The 19,160-nt window shown below is 33.0% G+C and overlaps 1 protein-coding gene across 4 annotated transcripts in view; it reads left to right on the top strand.

Annotated features, from left to right (window-relative positions):
• Positions 1-19,160, top strand: part of LOC123534023 (uncharacterized) — a 59,219-nt gene that overhangs the window by 8,803 nt on the left and 31,256 nt on the right. Inside the window, exon 1 of one of the 4 annotated variants that reach the window (XM_053520085.1) lies at positions 2,848-2,985. The exons of 2 other annotated variants lie outside the window; for them this stretch is intronic. In XM_053520085.1, coding sequence (XP_053376060.1) covers positions 2,972-2,985 — 14 coding nt within the window. In that variant the 5' untranslated portion in view covers positions 2,848-2,971. Of the gene's footprint in view, positions 1-2,847; positions 2,986-5,161; positions 5,299-19,160 lie in introns of those variants that run through there. One more of the 4 variants, XM_053520084.1, reaches the window with a different exon arrangement.

Raw genomic sequence — 19,160 nt, 5'->3', positions numbered from 1 at the left:
TTTTGAGTGTTGATCTGAAGTAAGTTTTCATGTCTAGCTCTTCTGTATTAGTATTCAGATATTTAATCATATGTTTCAATTGTAGCAATAAGTTTATCAATATAATCATTTTTAGTATAGTTAGTATACTGACACTATGTACTTGAAGTAGTAGATACTATTATGTTATTAGTGCTCGCATTCAGGTACACAAATACAGAGTACATTACAACCGATTATATTTATTTTCAATTTCAGTGTCTCTTTCTGACCAGTCCGTGGCGATTTATTAAATTTCATTCTAAACCTCTATACTACTAATTGTCTAACGTTTTACTTGACGTTATATTTGATATGACCAATGTCTATATTGCTACAATCAATTGTATTACTAGTTATAAACTTTAAGTCACGTTTGATATGATGACTGTATATACTGTTAACTTTCGTTTGCTGTCACCATATACTTATAAATGCTGTATTTTGCCACATGGGTCTATGACCTTCTGGTTTGTATGAAATAAAATCTTGAATCTTGAAAATCTTGAAATCTTATCTCCTTCAAATGCCAAACCATAAGGAGTTTCTGAAACTTATTTTCTTTGTTTTGTTTTGTATTAATATAAACTTAAATAAATCACACAACAAAATAAACAATTATTCGATACCAAGTGCTCTGTTAGGCAACAATATTATTTGTGTTCGACTCGTTATAAAATGGGATCGGTAACAATGTGAATATCAAATAACTTATCTTGATTTAATTAAACGAATTAATAATGAACGCTACCAGTTGACATTTCGACTCAGTGGATATTCATTAACCTGATTTGCATAAAAAAATTGTAGAGTCTAAATAATATATTACGATTTAATTTCAAACAATAACTGACTGTATGTACATAATACAATATGTAAGGTAAACAATTATGCTATTCGGAGATGTAGGAATGAAAATGACAAGGTAATTTTAGCTCGACTATTCAAAGAATAGACAGAGCTATTGAACTCACCCGTGCGTCCGCGTCCGCGTTCCGATCTGGTTAAGTTTTGTATGTAATCTAGTTTCTCAGAACTTCTCAGTAACCACTTGTGGGAATGGATTGAAACTTCAAACACTTATTCACTGTGGATAACTGACTTACATTACACAGGTTCCATAACTCTCTTTTGCTTTTTTACAAAATCATGCCCCATTTTCGACTTAGCATGTTTTGTTTAGTTTTGTATGTAAGCTGTAGCTTTGTACCCACTAATGGGAATGAATTGAAACTTCACACACTTGTCCACTGTATTAAGCTGACATGTATTCTAGAGGTAACATAGCGCTTTATTGCAGTTATACAACATTGTGCCCCTTTTTCAACTTTTATATAAATTCAGTTGACAAGATGGTTGAATAGCCGAACGTTGCTGTCCTCCGACAGCTCTTGTTTAACGGATTACTAAGTACGAAACTGGAAACTTGACAGTCCAGTCTTAAATAAAGGGGACGCTGAAGGACACAAGCTTCTTATTTTCCCTAAATTAAGACTTGCAACATTGTGACATAGATAAAGATATTCAATATCTTTATTTATGAAGAGCATTGCATAAACGTAGGCAGTTTGATTCTGTAAAATGGTGTCGTTACTTACTATTAAATATGTCCTTTCTTTAAATAGTATTATTTAAAAGGGAAGGACATGGCTACCCGGAAATAATTGATTGTCTGTACATGTACGCCATTTTTTGGTGATTCAGGGAAAATGTCATACACTTTAGGAGTGTAGTTCGTGGAACTCCCAAACTTCATACAATTATTTGACTCATTTGAAGTATTGGTGAGAAAGTTGTATCGATTTGAAGACCCAAATAAATTTAAACATGGTTTGTTTTCTTAAGATAACTTGTTTCCAAATACCGGTAGTCCATATATTCATTAAGATTAAACCATGTTAGCGCTCAGTTTGTCCCTTTTATAAATTCTTGTTAAAGCAAGACACCCATGACCCACTGCTTAGAGTGTCCTTAACCTCTTGCAACAAAAATATTTCCCTGTTTTACAAACCAAACTGTATTAAAGGTTCTAGCAAACAAATAACAACCTTCGTTTACTTTTTCTATGTGTTACCTCTTCTCTGTAGAATCAACCTGGAATATAAACGATGTGCATACAACATTATCCCACTATACTGCAAAAATACTCGTGGACATTTTACAAAATATTCTGAAACATAAACTAGTTTCTCCTTTTCAACAAGGACGAGGAATAAAAGAAGAATTTCGAATTGAATCAGAAAATACAAGACCGTAAGAATATCCGTTGGAAACACATAATATAAGCAGACTGAAGTTGACTGCGTTTATTTATGAAAAGTTATGTGCCGCAAAGCGGAATACTTTCGTATGAAAAAATTGAATGGACTCCATGACCCAAAGGAACAACACCGAGGTTACATACTTGGGGACGCTATACGCCCAACAAATTTCAAAGGTCACAAAATAAACATAAATACAGGAAGACATTTTAAAGTGGCAAAATCAAAACATTTTACAAATAATCTGTAGAATTTACAAACGAAAATCGTTCAGGTCAATTCGATCAATATCATATGGTAAATAAAAACAACTTGTCGTAATTTAACAGAATGATAAAAAGGCAATCGTCGCAACTTTAAAGACCATAAATAAGAAAATATCTGTAACATAGACAGACATGATTAGATATATGTAACATGCAACAGGGGAGAGTTGAGAGGCATTAGTGAAAGACCCATTTATTAAGCAGTCCAGAACATAAAAATAATATATATAATATTAGTCACACAGTGCACGTCTAAATGGTGATCAAATTGCTGAAAATTGAAATTCTACACGCTGCCAATAGCTCGGGTGTTAACAATGAAATGTTAGTGTAACAATCCCATTCATTTCATGATCGCTCAAATTTCATTGCATTTTTTTCGATCGGCGATATAAATGATATGTGTTTAACAGGAAGGATATAAATATGGAGTTAGAAAGGTAGGTTGTTATTTGAACACACATGCTTCTTTAATAGTTTTATAGAACTGAAATTCTAATATGTACACAAAACAAAAAAGTAATTGTTACTGTATACAATAGAATATAGAATATAGTTTATTAAAGTGACATTGTGTTTTGCATAATCGAAATACATTAATATCATAATACATATTCTAACACCCGGCCCAAGTCACCTATTGTGAACAATTATTATCATCACGTGATTCAATGTGCTGGTGATATCCAATAAGTCTATACATGTACAGGCAGATACAAAAGATTCGCACTGTGCTATCATGGTGCTCAACTTATTCATTTGGCAACAAGTTTAATATCAGCACTTTGATTCCTTGATTCTTTTACTTTTTCATCTGCAAAAAATTAATTACTGGTTAATAGTTTGTTCCACATGACCTCTATTACATCATTTTTGAACATACACCCTGAAGAAGAAAAAACTTTGAAGTTATTCCTATTTTAGCTTTGCTTAACAATTGCCTTTCTATTCTATTTTACTACATTGTCATGTATGTTATTAACCATTGGAAGTTCAAAATGACTGAGTATTTTAAACCCATGGTCATTATCAGTCCACAGGGCAATCAATGTAATTAATTTTGAACTGCCGTTGGGATTTTATTTCTAAAATAAATGACTTTTTGATGAAACTTTTAAGCATACGTAAGAAATGAGAAAAACAGGTTCAAAACGTGCAAATCATTATTTCTAGTCGACCTTTGGCTTTTCATCGATATCTTTTTACTTCACCAACGAAACACATTGTTACAGTAATTAGTAACTGTGCCAGAAATTACGTCTGACGCTGTGAAGCGTATAAAACATACCTTATACATATTTGATAGTGTAAGAAGAATAAAATAATGAATACGGTACATTAGGTAAATTATTATGTTGAGAAAAAAACATCGAGGAACCTCGTCCACTCGGTACGGAGAGTAGTTATACAATGATTAATATATTAAAAGAATTATCGACAAATCACCAAGTTTGTTCCCTTTTACACTTTTTAAGAACAGCAGTATAAATGAGTGTTTGTTTTAGATTTATGCAGTTATGCATAATCTTGACATTGTCACATTATGTTATATTGCTCATTGATACTGTTGAGAGACAAATAAAAAAATGTGTTCCAGAATTATAAAAATAAAATAAATAGCGTTAATTTAAAGGGGAAATTTGACTCATATCTATCAAAATACGTAGGCGAAATATTATTGATTTGAATTTAGGTGGAGTCAATTGCTTTTTAGGTAAATGTTTGTCTGTTTACTGTGCCGTATCATCTTATTCATTGCAGTGTCAAATATTTGTATAAAATTCCATTATATCTCTTGACTTAACCTTAACCAACACCAATGAAAAGAAAACTGCCGATAAAAGGGCAAACGTATAACGTTTCCGACTGTATAATAATTGAACCTTAATTTATCATAAAAGTGGAAGAACAGAGATTAATTGTTCATTTTTAAATGTATTTTTGAGCCTGTCTAATGAAGTGAATATATTCAAAAAGTGTTAATCGATATTTTTCATTCCATCAGTCAGATAACTGTGCAATTTAGAATAGGATAACTGGCAAAGTGTATACCCTGAAGTAATAGGCGGCAAAATTAACTTTTTTGCTGCTAGATATCTGCGAAAATAGATTACACTGTACAATATATTCTATTTCAATTGCGCCAGTTTCTTATCAAGACCATAATAATTATATAGCTTTTGTCTTGGCATCAATGTTGCTCAACATATGTTAGGTTATATACTATATTTAGAATGGTCCGAGAGATTTAGTTCATTATACATAGAACAATATGGTAACCCTAATTTGTTATTAGCAACATCACCTTGCGGAGGATCAATCTGCAATTTGTTCGCTGTAGCCTACTTGAATGGGAATCAACTTAGACTTGTCGCCCGTCTGCAATTCTTGCATTTGTGTATTAATGTTAATTTGATTTTACTTCGAAGAGTACAAACCTTTAGCTTTAAAATTGATTATGTAAATATATGTACCTTTTTAAAACGCCCTTGAAAATGCAATTAAAGATATAGGAATATCAATTAACTGGTAGTATGCTAAATAAATGTGCATGTCTGAAGGTTGATCCAATTACTGAAATTGAATTTATACACTTAGCTCAGGTGTAAAATAATAAAGTTAATGTAGCAAACCAATTAATTTCACGGTAGCGCACATTTCATTAGTCTTTTGAAAGTTATTAATGTGAAAATCAATTTACAGGTTTAAGGCCAAATGTTTAATATGAAGGATATGAATATGGACCAAGAAAGGTAAGCTATTTGTACAGACATTACATATAAATACTTTTATAGACGTAAGAATGTTCATGTGTACACTTTGTTCCCTCTTGGCGATACTTTATAACTGTTTATAACACAGAAGTACATACAGCTTACGACATGTTCATCTCACATCTCAAATTCTTTTTGGCATTCCACTGATACGTTCAATGCTGCCATAGTCGTGCTTATTTTCTAATACTTTCCCGAAAAAGTGATTTCTCGTGCTCCGAAGGTACGAGTATAAGGTTTCATAGCCCAGAAGTAACGAAACTGTTCTTGAGTCTGTATTTCTTGATATTTGCCAAATCGTTGAATTCAAAAGAATGATATGGACTGGATTTCACAAGAATGTAAAACTTTGGTCCGTCATCATGTGTTCTCATCAGTAATAATACCAGAATTAGTAAGATACAACATTTGTATATCGTTCCAGGAGGTGTCGTAATAGTAAGTGTCATTATAGAAACAAAATGAGCTTAGAATCGTTTATCCGCATATGAGTCGTATATTATTGTATGGCCAATACACTACTACCAAATTGCTGTAGTTTGAGTATTGATATTTTTCTGAAATTGTCATATTGTATCTTAGAGAATGTAGCAATATTTTATCGGCGGAATAAGGAACACATGTATTTCTTGTAAATTATTCAAGGTAATCAAACGAAGAACTCACTGATCAAATTAGTAAAATTAGTGAGTAGATCTTGCCAAAAATAATATTTTTATATAAGCTGTTAACATAATACACAATTTCTAGAGTTAACGTTGGAGGTCTGACAGGTATGTTCCTAGACTGACTGCTCAATAGGGCCAAGTGCACATAATTTAAAAGACTTGCAGCGAAACGAAAATTTCAAATACCTTATCGTATGACACTGTGTAGGATTGTATAGGTATGTTAAAAAAGGTAAAGGTAAAGTTTCTTGTTTAATGCTGGGTAGTCGACGAACGTCCCCACCTGAAATGGATGGAACAATTAATTTCCAACCGAGCCCACGGCAGGCGTCGTATTTCCCTCCCCCGTTAAAGAATTCATTATGACTGAAGTCGTAAATGTTAAAGATAATGGCCATCGTTCACCTAAATATTTTATCTCTATGTATTTACTTCAAATGTAAAAACAATTCTCATCAAAGAGCTACATTCATAGTTTAATGTCATACAGTGACAATCCATTGTTAAAAACGTTTCCAGTTTTGTTTTTAGTGGCTGTACACATTTATACTGTGTTTAGCTATACATGTATACAGTGTGTAGTATTTTAAACCTAATGCATAGCACTGTTAATACACATATACTTGTTAATTATATATTAATATAAACTATATGCAGTAACTGTTCATGTTTTCATGGGTCTAATGTACCTTTAACGTGATGTCTATAATGTAGCTTGTACCACCAAACTACATACATGTACGACTAAAAGAGTACTGCAACTCCAAGCATGGCCCGTATTAGACAATACATGTGCTTAATGAACATTTGTCTGAAGCAGTATCATATGAGCCGCGCCATGAGAAAACCAACATAATGACTTTGCGACCAGCATGGATCCAGACCAGCCTGCGCATCCGCACAGTCTGGTCAGGATCCATGCTGTTCGCTAACAGTTTCTCTAATTGCAATAGACTTTGAAAGCGAACAGTATGGATCCTGACCAGACTGCGTGGATGCGCAGGCTGGTCTGGATCCATGCTGGTCGCAAAGCCACTATGTTGGTTTTCTCATGGCATGGCTCATATTTATCGTTTATGCTTTATATGAAATGACAAGATAGATGTATTACGTATCCGCATGAGTGTGGTACTTAAAGGCGTACGCTAGAATTCCCTGTATATGAGATGGGCGAAAATTTTCCCAATAACAGAATTTCTTTAAACTTTGGATATTGAAGGACAATCATCTAAGAAACAAAAAATATGCAATAAAAATCATAGGTCACCGGATTCGAAAAAGGGTTATCTGCCCTTGAAAACGTCATTTTTGGGGGAAATGCCGTTTTCAAGGGCAGATAACTCTTTTTCGATACCGGTGCATTTTTTTGTTTCTTAGATGATTGTCCTTCAATATCCAAAGTTTGAAGAAATTCTGTTATTGGGAATACTTTCGCACCAAATTCTAGCATACGTCCTTAAGACCAGTTTGACAATATGCTTAATAGTTAAAACGAACTAACTGGAAATAGAACCATAACCGCTAATCATTAAGGTATGTATAAAATAACGACTATCTGGAAAAATAAAAGTGCAACATGATGAATTACAATTTTTACGCTAAATAGTCAGAAAATATGAGCATTGGTAACTATACGGTAGATCCTATAGCCATGACATCTCTGGCCTCTGTAGCTTTAATATTAAAATGTTTATAGGCCTAACTATAGTAAAGGAACCAGCATGGGAGCCATCTGGTCTAGTAGCATAATGGCGGACAGGTTTTTGAACACTAATTTTTCACTTGGCATGGCCACAGAGGTCGGTTTCTGTTTAAATTTCATTGTGGATGTATTTTTTTGCATTTTGGTAGAAAAAAATGGGAGAGGAGGTTGTATTTGATGAAGTTAAACTCAATTTTAGTATGAGTAGTACTTCCAGGTCACAGCAGTGTGATTGATTTTGATGTGATTTTACAGTAAGCAAATGTGACAAGAGAAATCTCTCTTAGAAGATATATGACCCCAACTTTTCTCTTCATTTTATATCTGTTTTATCATAACTCTTTAAAATGAGGTTAGTATTTGTTCTCTGAAATGGGTCTAGCTATGTTTGGTAGCTCTTTAAACAAGGAATCGGTAAAACCGAATGATGCTCCCCGATGTATGTGCTTGTCCCAATATGGGGAATAACATATTAAAAACAAAAAAGTATATAACGTATTAGAAACAAAAAAAATGGAGATAATAAAAAGAAGAAAATTGAATAAAGGGAGATAATTCAAAAAGTAGGTAAGGTAGAGTTATAGTTTTTTTTTTGACACTGCACTTCCCGTCAATGGCCTCTATCATTTTGTGAAGTTTCAATGAAATGCCTTTATACTTTTCAAGTAATGCTCCGGACAAGCCTTATTTTGTATAATAAAGGAAGATAATTCAAAAACTAGGTAAGGTAGAGTTATGATTCTTTGACATTGCTCTTTGTCTCAGTGGCCTCTATGATTATGAGAAGTTTCAATCAAATGCTATTAATACTTTTCAAGTTATACTCCGGACAAAAGTGTGACGGACGGACGGGCAGACTTCCGGACCGACCGACCGACGGAAGGACGGACAAAGCGGCAACTACATGTTCGTCCTTCGGGAGCATAAAAATGACAGTTTTATATAGAATTTATAGGGAATAATATTTACTAGTGTGTGACTTTATACTACATAGACATATACTTAAAATTAATGGCATTCATGATGATATCACATTTTTTTGGCCAAACAATACATTTGGTCGCATTTCTAGGTATTGATTAGGAAAGATTGGTGAGGCAGATAAAACATTAATCTTAATTTCACTGATCTTCGAAAAACAGCAGTCTTTCAGTTTTATGTTTAATTAACAGACTTTAAATGAATATGGTACACGAAATGAAAGATGAAGATTTTTGTACAAGTAAATCCAATACAAATACAAATAGCTTGTGTATTAAACAACCGTATCAAGCTATACGATTTTTAGATTAACACTCTGACAATATGTGTTAGGGCTTTAACTACTTCGAAAATCAAATACAAAGAAATAACTAAATCTAACTAACTTAGAAGTAATTAAACAAAACATCACACACATTCACTTTGTTTTGCATTTGTATTTAAAGACAGAAGACGATTCATTACAAAACAGCATGCAACAAAAAACCAAATGATATCTGATATGTGAAAGATGTAACAATCCTTTTTATATCTCTTGAATATTGAACCGCATTTAGACAATTTTTTGTGTGATTTAATGGAATTTCTTTGTCATTAGACTTGCATAAATGGATTATGTGTGTCATTGTGATATCTTAATTATAGAAAAGATGTTTGTAAATTACACAGTAATAGTTCTTCTTACGTTACCAGTTAGACAACATGGAACTGTAATAATCATGATACTTCACTGTTATTCAATTTTCCTTATTTTTATGCCTGCTAGAAAACTAGACTATTATTAATCAAAAACGAGGTTTTTCTTGCTAAAATGACTGCGCAATAAAATGATAAAATGTTTGATATATCGACTTTGTAATGTTTTATGCTTAGTCACGTTTATAGCTCGAAAATAATAAAAACAATCGTTGGATTTTGTTGCATGTTATTTGCCAGGCCGGTCATGAATATTACTTTCCAAGGACGAAAAACATTGGGTTTTACAAGAATATGTTACTTAAATCTAGCAACATGTGCTCCTTTTAGTTTAAATCATACTGAATCAAATCATTATTATTCTTGATATAGGAAGGAAAAGCCTATTAAATGAATATCATATCTTTGATCTACACCTGAGCCGCGTATCAGATATCGCCCAATAAACAGTGCCTTGTGCATTTGATACGTGACATTTTATTAATACAAATTGGTGAATTCCAGTGGAGTATTAATTAACAAGCTTTCCATGTATATTGTATTTCAAAATGTAGGGAGGAAATAACAATATTTTATCCGCATGTTCATGATGCAATATGCAATGTCATCGGCCGTACAACGCATTGGAGACATAGCAATTTACATTATTCAATATTTCAAGAGTCAACGGTGATGTAACAAAGAAATTCTTATACGCGTTGATAAGTATGACCAAGCAGACATACCTTAAACACCAGCGATTTAAATCTTATTGTCAGAAAAAATGAAATCGGATCAAACATTCTGTTCAAATCAAACTAATCAGTCAATTACAATATAAATTTTATCTTGTAATACCAAGTTCAATAAAGTTTAATGTTATCGTCTTGTAACATAAATTTAAAGGTGGCTAAAACTGCAATTTTTACTCTGTGCTGGAATAACATTAGTTAGTAGTTCTGCACGTTTGATGGCGTAACGTCAATTATTCAGATTGAACTTTACAATATAGCTGCTGATAACGACATCGCTGAAGAGCAAAATCCTCTACAAAACACCAGTGTTGCTAACGTTTTGATTAGACACTATATTTTGAAAGATCCGAGAGGGTTAATACATTTCCAGAAAACAAGAATTGATTTTGCGAAGAATTAATTTTCAATTTGAACGCTGTACTGGATGCCTGGCCACCGTCTGGATTTCTAGTCTTTGTCCGTTGAAACCTGAAAAAAATATTTGATTTTACAAAACATATAATAAACTACGCTGCTATTATAACTTTAAACTTTACAAATAATTAAGTGAAAATTACTACTAGTAGGATAATCTTTTATTTTTGGCAATATACTTATACTTGTCTCCCAATTGCTGGCACTGTATGTCTGAAGGGTAATTCAATATGCGGTTAGCTCTGGTGTTAATCAAGAAATAATAAAAATCTAAATTACATAAATCTATTTAAAGGATAGACATGAAAATGATTATGCTTACATGTCGTATACACTCGGTGCGATACTATTGTATCTGTATATGAATATAGAAACAAATTTAACTGCTCATTACCATGAAACCACGGTATGCGAGTCGTCAAATACTATAATTATCATAATTCTATATAACCATTTAACTAAGTCCTCTACAAAGAGAGGATTTCCTATCGTCAGGAAATAAATACGTAGCCAAGAAATAATAAAACTTTGCCATGATGGTCGAATGGGTTTATTTCTTTCAATCTTGTAATTTTAGTCTGGCAAAATTTGTCCCTTTATGTTAAGTATTAGAATATCAGAAAAGGCATTCTCATTGTCGTTATAGGAATGGCATACCATTAAATGAATATCATATCATATGAGCCGTGCCATGAGAAAACCAACATAGTGGCTTTGCGACCAGCATGGATCCAGACCAGCCTGCGCATCCGCGCAGTCTGGTCAGGCTCCATGCTGTTCGCTAACAGTTTCTCCAATTCCAATAGGCTTTAAAAGCGAACAGCATGGAGCCTGACCAGACTGCGCGGATGCGCAGGCTGGTCTGGATCCATGCTGGTCGCACACCCACTATGTTGGTTTTCTCATGGCACGGCTCATATCTTTGACGTGCACCTAATCTCCCAGTAGATCTAATTAATTAGTATCTTGTCCAACATGCCCCTGTATAGTCAGAATGTAGTTGATAGATGAAATAAATTTTATCAAAACATTCTAATTAATTCCAGCATAATTTAATTAACCATTTTCTATGAAGCATTAGAGATGAAATATCAATATCAAAAGTAAATAAGACATGTGTACATTAAGTAAAACCCAAGGTCACCGAGTGCGAAGCGCACTAAAGTGTAAAGGAGACCCATTACTAGCAATTAACATAATGCAATATTTCAAGAGTGCACAAACATCCAACTTTGAGATGTAGCTGTAAAACATGACAATGATTTCCTATTGTGTTTGATACAACCAAAGAAAACTATTTTCAGATGCAAGCAATTCAACTCATGTTTTTATGAAGCCTTGTAAAAAGGCAATCAAGACTGTAGTGCAATACGAGTAAAGATGTTCATCTCATAATACCAAATGCTATAACTATCATCGTACTTCTTTAAAGAATTCTGGATAACATTCATCAGTCCAAAGGGTATACCATCATACAGTATCATTCAAGATCAGTAGGAAAATGCTTGTTGGCAGCTAAGTATGTCACTTTATATCAAACGTATCAAAGGTATAAAGCAGATACTTGTCTGATGCTTTAAACATTTTAAGTCACTTTTTCCATCGCCAGCTTCATATAGACTCGCAACTTTGTACTATTACATGCTCCCTTGACTGACTGCTCATCTCAGGTTTTGACTGTGTAATTTATCATAATAATCCCGAAACCTTTGGAGAACCCTAACAGGCGTGTTTCTTGCGTTCCTTTAGTTAGTTATCTCAACAGATTTTCAAACATTCTGACGGCAACTGCCTGTCTAGCCTTGGGAAGCTGTTGGTAATCCACGTTTTGTCAAACTAAATCCTACCTATTTAAAAGCATGCTAAATTTAATTAGTGTAAATTGGTATCCATTGAGTTTCTGGTATATAATTTACATGTTCTTCGTAATCTCTTTTCAGCCCAATGATTGCCATCAATAAAATGAGTTTGACCAATAATGGCGGAAAATCCTAGTTTATTTGTTTATTAAAGTCTCACCGTTGTATAAGTATTAAAATACATACAAAAAAGTACAGTGCCATTCATTATATTGAATTATAAGAGACTGTTAAGTAAAACATTAATATCCTGTCTATTTCACATTCGTAAATTTCCGTTAATTTCAACATCATATCTACACAATAAAAAGTTAAAAACCGCCTGACTACATAACATGTTAGTTATAAGTCTAAGAAAGGAAGAAGAATTGATCTTTTTACAATAAGGTGACTTACTATTAAAATGTATACATATTCAACGGGGAATGATGGTATACCCTCATGGATAAGAGGTATTTAAGAATAGAGGACGTATTTCTAATCCGGAAAAAGACATTGAAACTAAACAAAATGGCAAATACGCGTGAGTTTGTGAACCTTTATTAACCGTCTTCTCTCGTTATTGTTGTTAGTTTAGTTTTAAATTGCGTCTCAAACAAATATTTTCTCTAAATTGTGTCAGTTAGAGAGATTTTTAACGATTATGATTATCCCTAAAACATTGAAACTGTTTGTGAATTCTAATCTCATCTTATTGTCTGAAACCACATGCCCTCTACAGATACAATATTAGATTTCAAATGCTAAATTTATATCTTTGCAAAAGATATTAAATGACTATCAAATAATATTAAACCCACTTGTGCACTTGTAATATTTTGTTAGAAAGCACAAGAATTACTTTTTGTGGGCGACGCTGCATTGATCTTTTATATGTTATATTGCTCCGTAAAATCTATTTGAATATTCATTAACCCACTTTCGATGAAATTTAAATAACTGCGTTTACATAGCAACTCTAGTGCGCATATATTCCAAGAATATTGTAAAATATAAACATGCATAATGTCCGTATGGCATATCATTACAATTTTGCATCAGTATGTGACGTAGCGTGTTACGCGGATTCTCAAAGTTCAAAAGTGATCTTCCTAAACTTTTGGTTCAAATATTGATTTTTTTATGCTTACATTCAAGGCTCAAACTAAATGTGACGCCAGTCAAAAGGGGATGTTTAATATCTAAAAGAGGAGATTGTCCTGTCAACTTTCAAACGTTTGCATGTTGAAGTATTTAAAACCATGTGGCGGCTATAAAAAGTTTTTTACTTGGACTCTTCTGACTCTTTCGAATCATGGAGACCTTCCAGAGTTCCGTTTAGGCCTGTGCTAGAAGGTGTGAGGGGTGTTTCACATTTCATTACCTCTTGTGACCAGACTAAATCAAACCAAGTCGTCTATTGTTTGGCTTGGTTGCGTTCAGTAAAGACAGATCAATCGCGTGTACATATTGTCTCCTCGACACGAAACTAATGTAACTATACGATGACTTCGAGCGAATGGAGTTGTTCTACTTATCCGAGTTCGAGCGACTGAAAAGGCAAATAATAGCTTCGTACCAAGGTACAGAATGTATTTATGATTCCAACTTTGATTCCCTCAACCGCCGCTTAATTAAATGTGATTGACACTGCTTTTGTTTCTTTCAATTCCAAGTGTATCATGGTCTGACTTCAATTCTTCTATTTCCTATAGATAGAAAAGATACCATCACGCCAGGAAGTGCGATTGCCAGATTTTATAGTCCAGAAATAATGACATTACTTGTATTTTAAGTCATTGATGCCTGCCACGCCGGCTATTTTTGTTACTTTCCAAAGACTGCATATTTTTAGTCTGGTAGCAGGTGTTCTTATCAGGCATAATATCAAAATCGCATTAAATGGTTATATTTTAATTACCATTATAGAGAGACAAAGGCTTTTCTATTGATATTAAATCGTTTACACTACATCTGAGTCGTGTATTTTATATCCTAAATAAAGTATTTGAAGATGCTTTTGAATTGCCAGATTGTCGTAGACAGATGATATTTTATTTAAATTTTCATATGATATCTAATTCTATTATGAGTATTCCATAACCAGATTTCCTTGAGTATTGCATTAAAATACTAGAGTGTAAACAACATCATGCAATATTAAAGGTAACAGAACTTGCAAACCATTGCTCATATTCGTAAAACTAGTTGATAGATCACATGAGACGTATTCTCTGAATTTTCAAGAATCAACAAATTTCTAATTCTTAAACTGTCAAAAAGAATGTCTTGCTTGACAAAGGACATTCAACATAGTTCATCCCTATCACCACAGAAGTAGGGCAAATTTTTACCCTATGAGCTCATTAATCGAAAGGTTTTAGACTAAAATACTTATTATTACGAAAACAATTTTTGGAGGAACTCAAAAAAAAAAAATACAAACACACGCATCAGTTTGAAAATATTTGTTTGTAACATTTTATTTCTTCTTTTTACTTATGTTTCAGACTCACCGTTTGTTCAGTCATTTCCTCCAGCTTCCAACTAATCGTACAGACTTGGAATTCTAATTTCTTTTCTTTAATATTTTTTGTAAACGCTTTTTCACCGCAGAACAAAAATATTCGCATGAAAATGTATGTTGTCTGAATACTCATAGTCTCTATATCCATAACATGACAATCAAATATTATTCTTTTGTCGTTGTAAAACTTACAAGAATATGAAATGGATATCAGTTGCTGATCTGCATCTGTGTCCACTAATGCAATGTTATTATCTTGTTGTAGAAGCAGATTGCCAGTTTGCATCTGATATATGTCACTATATTGATCTGAATGATGTTATATTCCTTTGTAAATTTCAAAAGAATATTCATTAGATAACTTTCTATAAATAAGTTCGTATAAAAAGTGGTTGGGAATAAAAAAAAAAACACATTTTATGTGGTTATAACTTAGATATATTAACAAAAGAGGAAAGCTCTAATTTGGTTGATAAGTACGGCCATAGAGATATATTGTTTCATCTCTTGTTCACAGTATAAAGACCGTTTTAAATTATTAAAAGCATTGCTTTAGTACTTTTATGTTTAATATCTAGATTTAAGATAATAATGATAGAATTTTAAGTAATAATAATAATAGTAAAAATGAGTTTATTTTAAAGTTATGTCTGGCCTTTTATAGTAGAAGTTATTTTTTTTTTTTGGCGCAGTTTCTTATAAATCATATATATAACTGACATTGTACATTGTATTCAATGTTTATGATTTATGTTGTATATTGATGTACAGTAAAGAGACTACAATAAAGAATAAAATAAAAAATGTGTTATCTTTTCGTCAAAGACGTGTAACAAGCATAACTGAGACAGAACTGTAAACAGTATTTAAAGGCCCGTTTAGATCAAATTATTAATCATTAATCAAATGTAATTCTAAAATGCATTACCTCTCATCCAGAGAAATGCGCTGTACTACGGGTATTTCTGTAGGTCCCGATTAAAGCGTTTGAATGTGTTATCATGTCGGATTAGATATATTTAATTTTGTGTAATTGTACCATCCAGAGTACCAAGAACTCAATTTTGCATACAACATTTGACCTCTAATGCTAATATGCTTTATATTAAAGGCTCGAGATGTTTAGCCCATTTACAAAATCAAAATACCCAAATAACTTATCAGTAAAGTAGCACTTTGTCGGGCCTCCGTCTATATTTCGCTTTTTGTTGGACATGAACAAGATATCAGCCAGGCATAATTAAGTAAAACCGTCTTTTAATTGTGTTCTTTATGACATTCAGTTAACATGTAGGAAAATAAACCTTGTAACAAAACAATCATAATGAATATGTGCAAACATTTTAGTTTTAATTACCTACAAATAATAAATGATTTGGCCTCGAACGAATTAGTATTGGTGAGACACTGCACATGTGAATGGAGATCAAATAACAGAAAATTGATTTTTACACGGGCGTTAAGTAGGAAAGGTTATTGTTACAACCAAAGTACATTCAGGTTGGCTCAAATTTCATTATTTGCAATTTAAAGGGTGTATGTTTTATCGGATATGAATATAAATCGAGATGGGTTTACTGGAGCAAACCTATAGTTATTGTACATATAAGTAAAAAAGCAGATAAAATATTAGTCTACATAATTTCCTTTTAACGTCTTTATTTTGATAAATTAGCACTTTTGACTCCTTGATTCCTTCTTTACTTCCTTTAAGTAGAATTAATTACTGGTAAATAGTTTGTTCCCAGATTTCTTATTTCCAAACATGCCTTACGAAGGCGAAATGTATCATCGTATTGCTTAACTTGCTTTAGACCCATAGTCATTATCAATCGACCGAGCAATTACCGTATCCAGTTTTGGATCGGCTTTACGTTTCTCCCTATAATAAGAGTGGTTTTCAATAAAACTTTAAAGACTCTGTCCAAACAATAGCAGGGCCTTCATCGGTAATGGGATACTTATCCTACGTAATTGATTTATTTTGCGTACGAAATGAGTCGTTTCAGAATAGACTTAATTCATTGTTCCGATAAAAGATACAGAATGCAGCTAAATTATACTCATGATCGAGTTTGTATCCATTATTTGAAATCTTCTCCGGTTATTATATGCTTTAATTTTGTTTCAGACTCGCGGCTTTAGCCAACAATTTCCTCTTAATACATAGTACAGTACTTCTTTTTGTCAAGAAATGAGAATAAAAAGACTCTTCTAGTTTTTGTTTCCTTCGGGCGAAACCTGGACTTATGGTTTGCCGTTTGCTCCTCCCTCCCTTCAAATTTTTCCGACCAGTCTGTCAGTCGTCCCACCAAGTTGGATACTGCGATATCTTTAAAGTAGAGATCTACAGGTGTTTTTTTTATAAAACAAGATACACTAATAGATGGCAATATATATGCCTTCAACAAATACGGTTGATCGCTGTGGCAACATATAATAAAAATATGACAAAAATGGAGTGCAGTCAGGCAATAACTGCCACGGTAAAAACTGTACTTTGATGAAATTTGGAACACGAATGGAAGACAATATGAAAAATGTGCATTTTATTTTCTTGCTTTGGCGACATATGTGGTTTGTATGGCGACAAATATTCCGAATAATAAGGTCAAAAATTGATCAAGTGATACCTATAACTTAAAGGCACTGAAACTTAGTTTATAGATAGAATACAATGTTGAAAACATGTACATTAACTTATTGTTTCTGTCTGTTCCTGTTTGTGTCCCTACATAATAACAAATGTTGAATTCATCCAAACTTTAAGAAACGTACAAGAGACTGAGACATAGGAAGAAGACTATATACAAAATATGAACATGGTTTTATTTTTGCATCGTAAGTTCCAATAGAATATTCATTAGCCAACGGTTTTGAAATTGTTGTGTTCAAAGTGAAAGAATACTGTAAAAAACACTGATCTGGGGTGAGTAACCAGAAACCTTCGTTTAATATATACCAACGAATGTGTTTGCGACGATTAACGGCCACGGTCGTTCGTTTTGCGAATTCGTAATTTTCATAGCTAGAAGTTTTAGTTGCGACTTCGTCAGTTAAAATTCCCATCAAATGCGTTTTATATTCTTTATGCTTCTTATGGACGAAGGCACACTGATTGTTCCATGCTTAATCAGTGTTCCATGCTTAACAATTAGATCTTTTTTGTTGAATACATTTCTTATTGGTGTAATTCGACTTATGTTGTCGCCTTTTTATCAGCAAACGCCTGTCAAAGGTCAAGATGTTAATGGACTAATTTTATTGACTCTTAGGTACTGAAAATGTATGTTGATACATCTAACATCAGTTGTTGTGGACTTCTGCAATACCTACCCTAGCCTCTAGAACTACTCAAATTCCTAACTGTATCCAGTATATATATTTACATTTTTATGTATAATATGACTTAGTGGTAAGGGCTCGAACTAGATCGAAATTCTTTCAAAATTCTTAAAAAGAATGAAATATTTTAAGTAACACGACCTGGTCACCTTTGATCACTCTCTCTCTCTCTCTCTCTCTCTCTCTCCTCAAAATATGGATTATTCAAGTTCCCGATCTTGGTCGGACTCACAGCTAACCGTTCAATTTTGCATACATAGCGAAACGGCTTCAGGCAAACGGATGGACACATATTCAGGCGGACAGATGTCCGTAGCAATAGTATAATATGTCCAGATTTTCAATCAGACACCTTAAATGTATGGCAAAAAATAAGGGATGCTTTTCTTATATCAATGCGTATCGAAAGTCTAGCGAATATTTGAATGATGACAGGTAAAAATTAAAACAAAACATTAGGAACGATAAAAGTTAGGCGAGCGGGTCCAAAACTACAATTAATTTCCCATAGATACATATATATAGCAAATACCTTCTCTTTAAATGCAAAAAAAAAATCTATAACCTGCTACTTTTCTCCTTACATCTGTCAAAATGAATAGTCTATTGCATTTAACCAGAGTGAAGCGGTCCGAGCTGCTTTTTATACAAATCCACAGTCAGTCGTCTGCAAAAGTAATTATGATTTTCCAGCAATTTTTACCATTTTCTTTTCATTTACATCAGTTCTATAAAATGTGGTTCCTTTCAGAAGCTCTGGAATCTATTTTCAATCAAATCAATCAGTCTAGGACTGCTTCTCTCTCGGATTCATTTCCTTTAGTTGGGGTAACGAGGGGCAGATTACTGTACCTTATTACCAACGAATGCTTCTGGTTACTAATGTTAACCCCAAGTTAGTATGGCGTAAAATAACTTAAAATCATTACCGTTATT

Source organism: Mercenaria mercenaria, chromosome 12 (genome assembly GCF_021730395.1).
Source record: "Mercenaria mercenaria strain notata chromosome 12, MADL_Memer_1, whole genome shotgun sequence".
Lineage (NCBI taxonomy): Eukaryota > Metazoa > Mollusca > Bivalvia > Venerida > Veneridae > Mercenaria > Mercenaria mercenaria.
The sequence above is the reverse complement of the archived record's forward strand: the minus strand, read 5'-3'. Positions and strand labels throughout refer to the sequence as shown.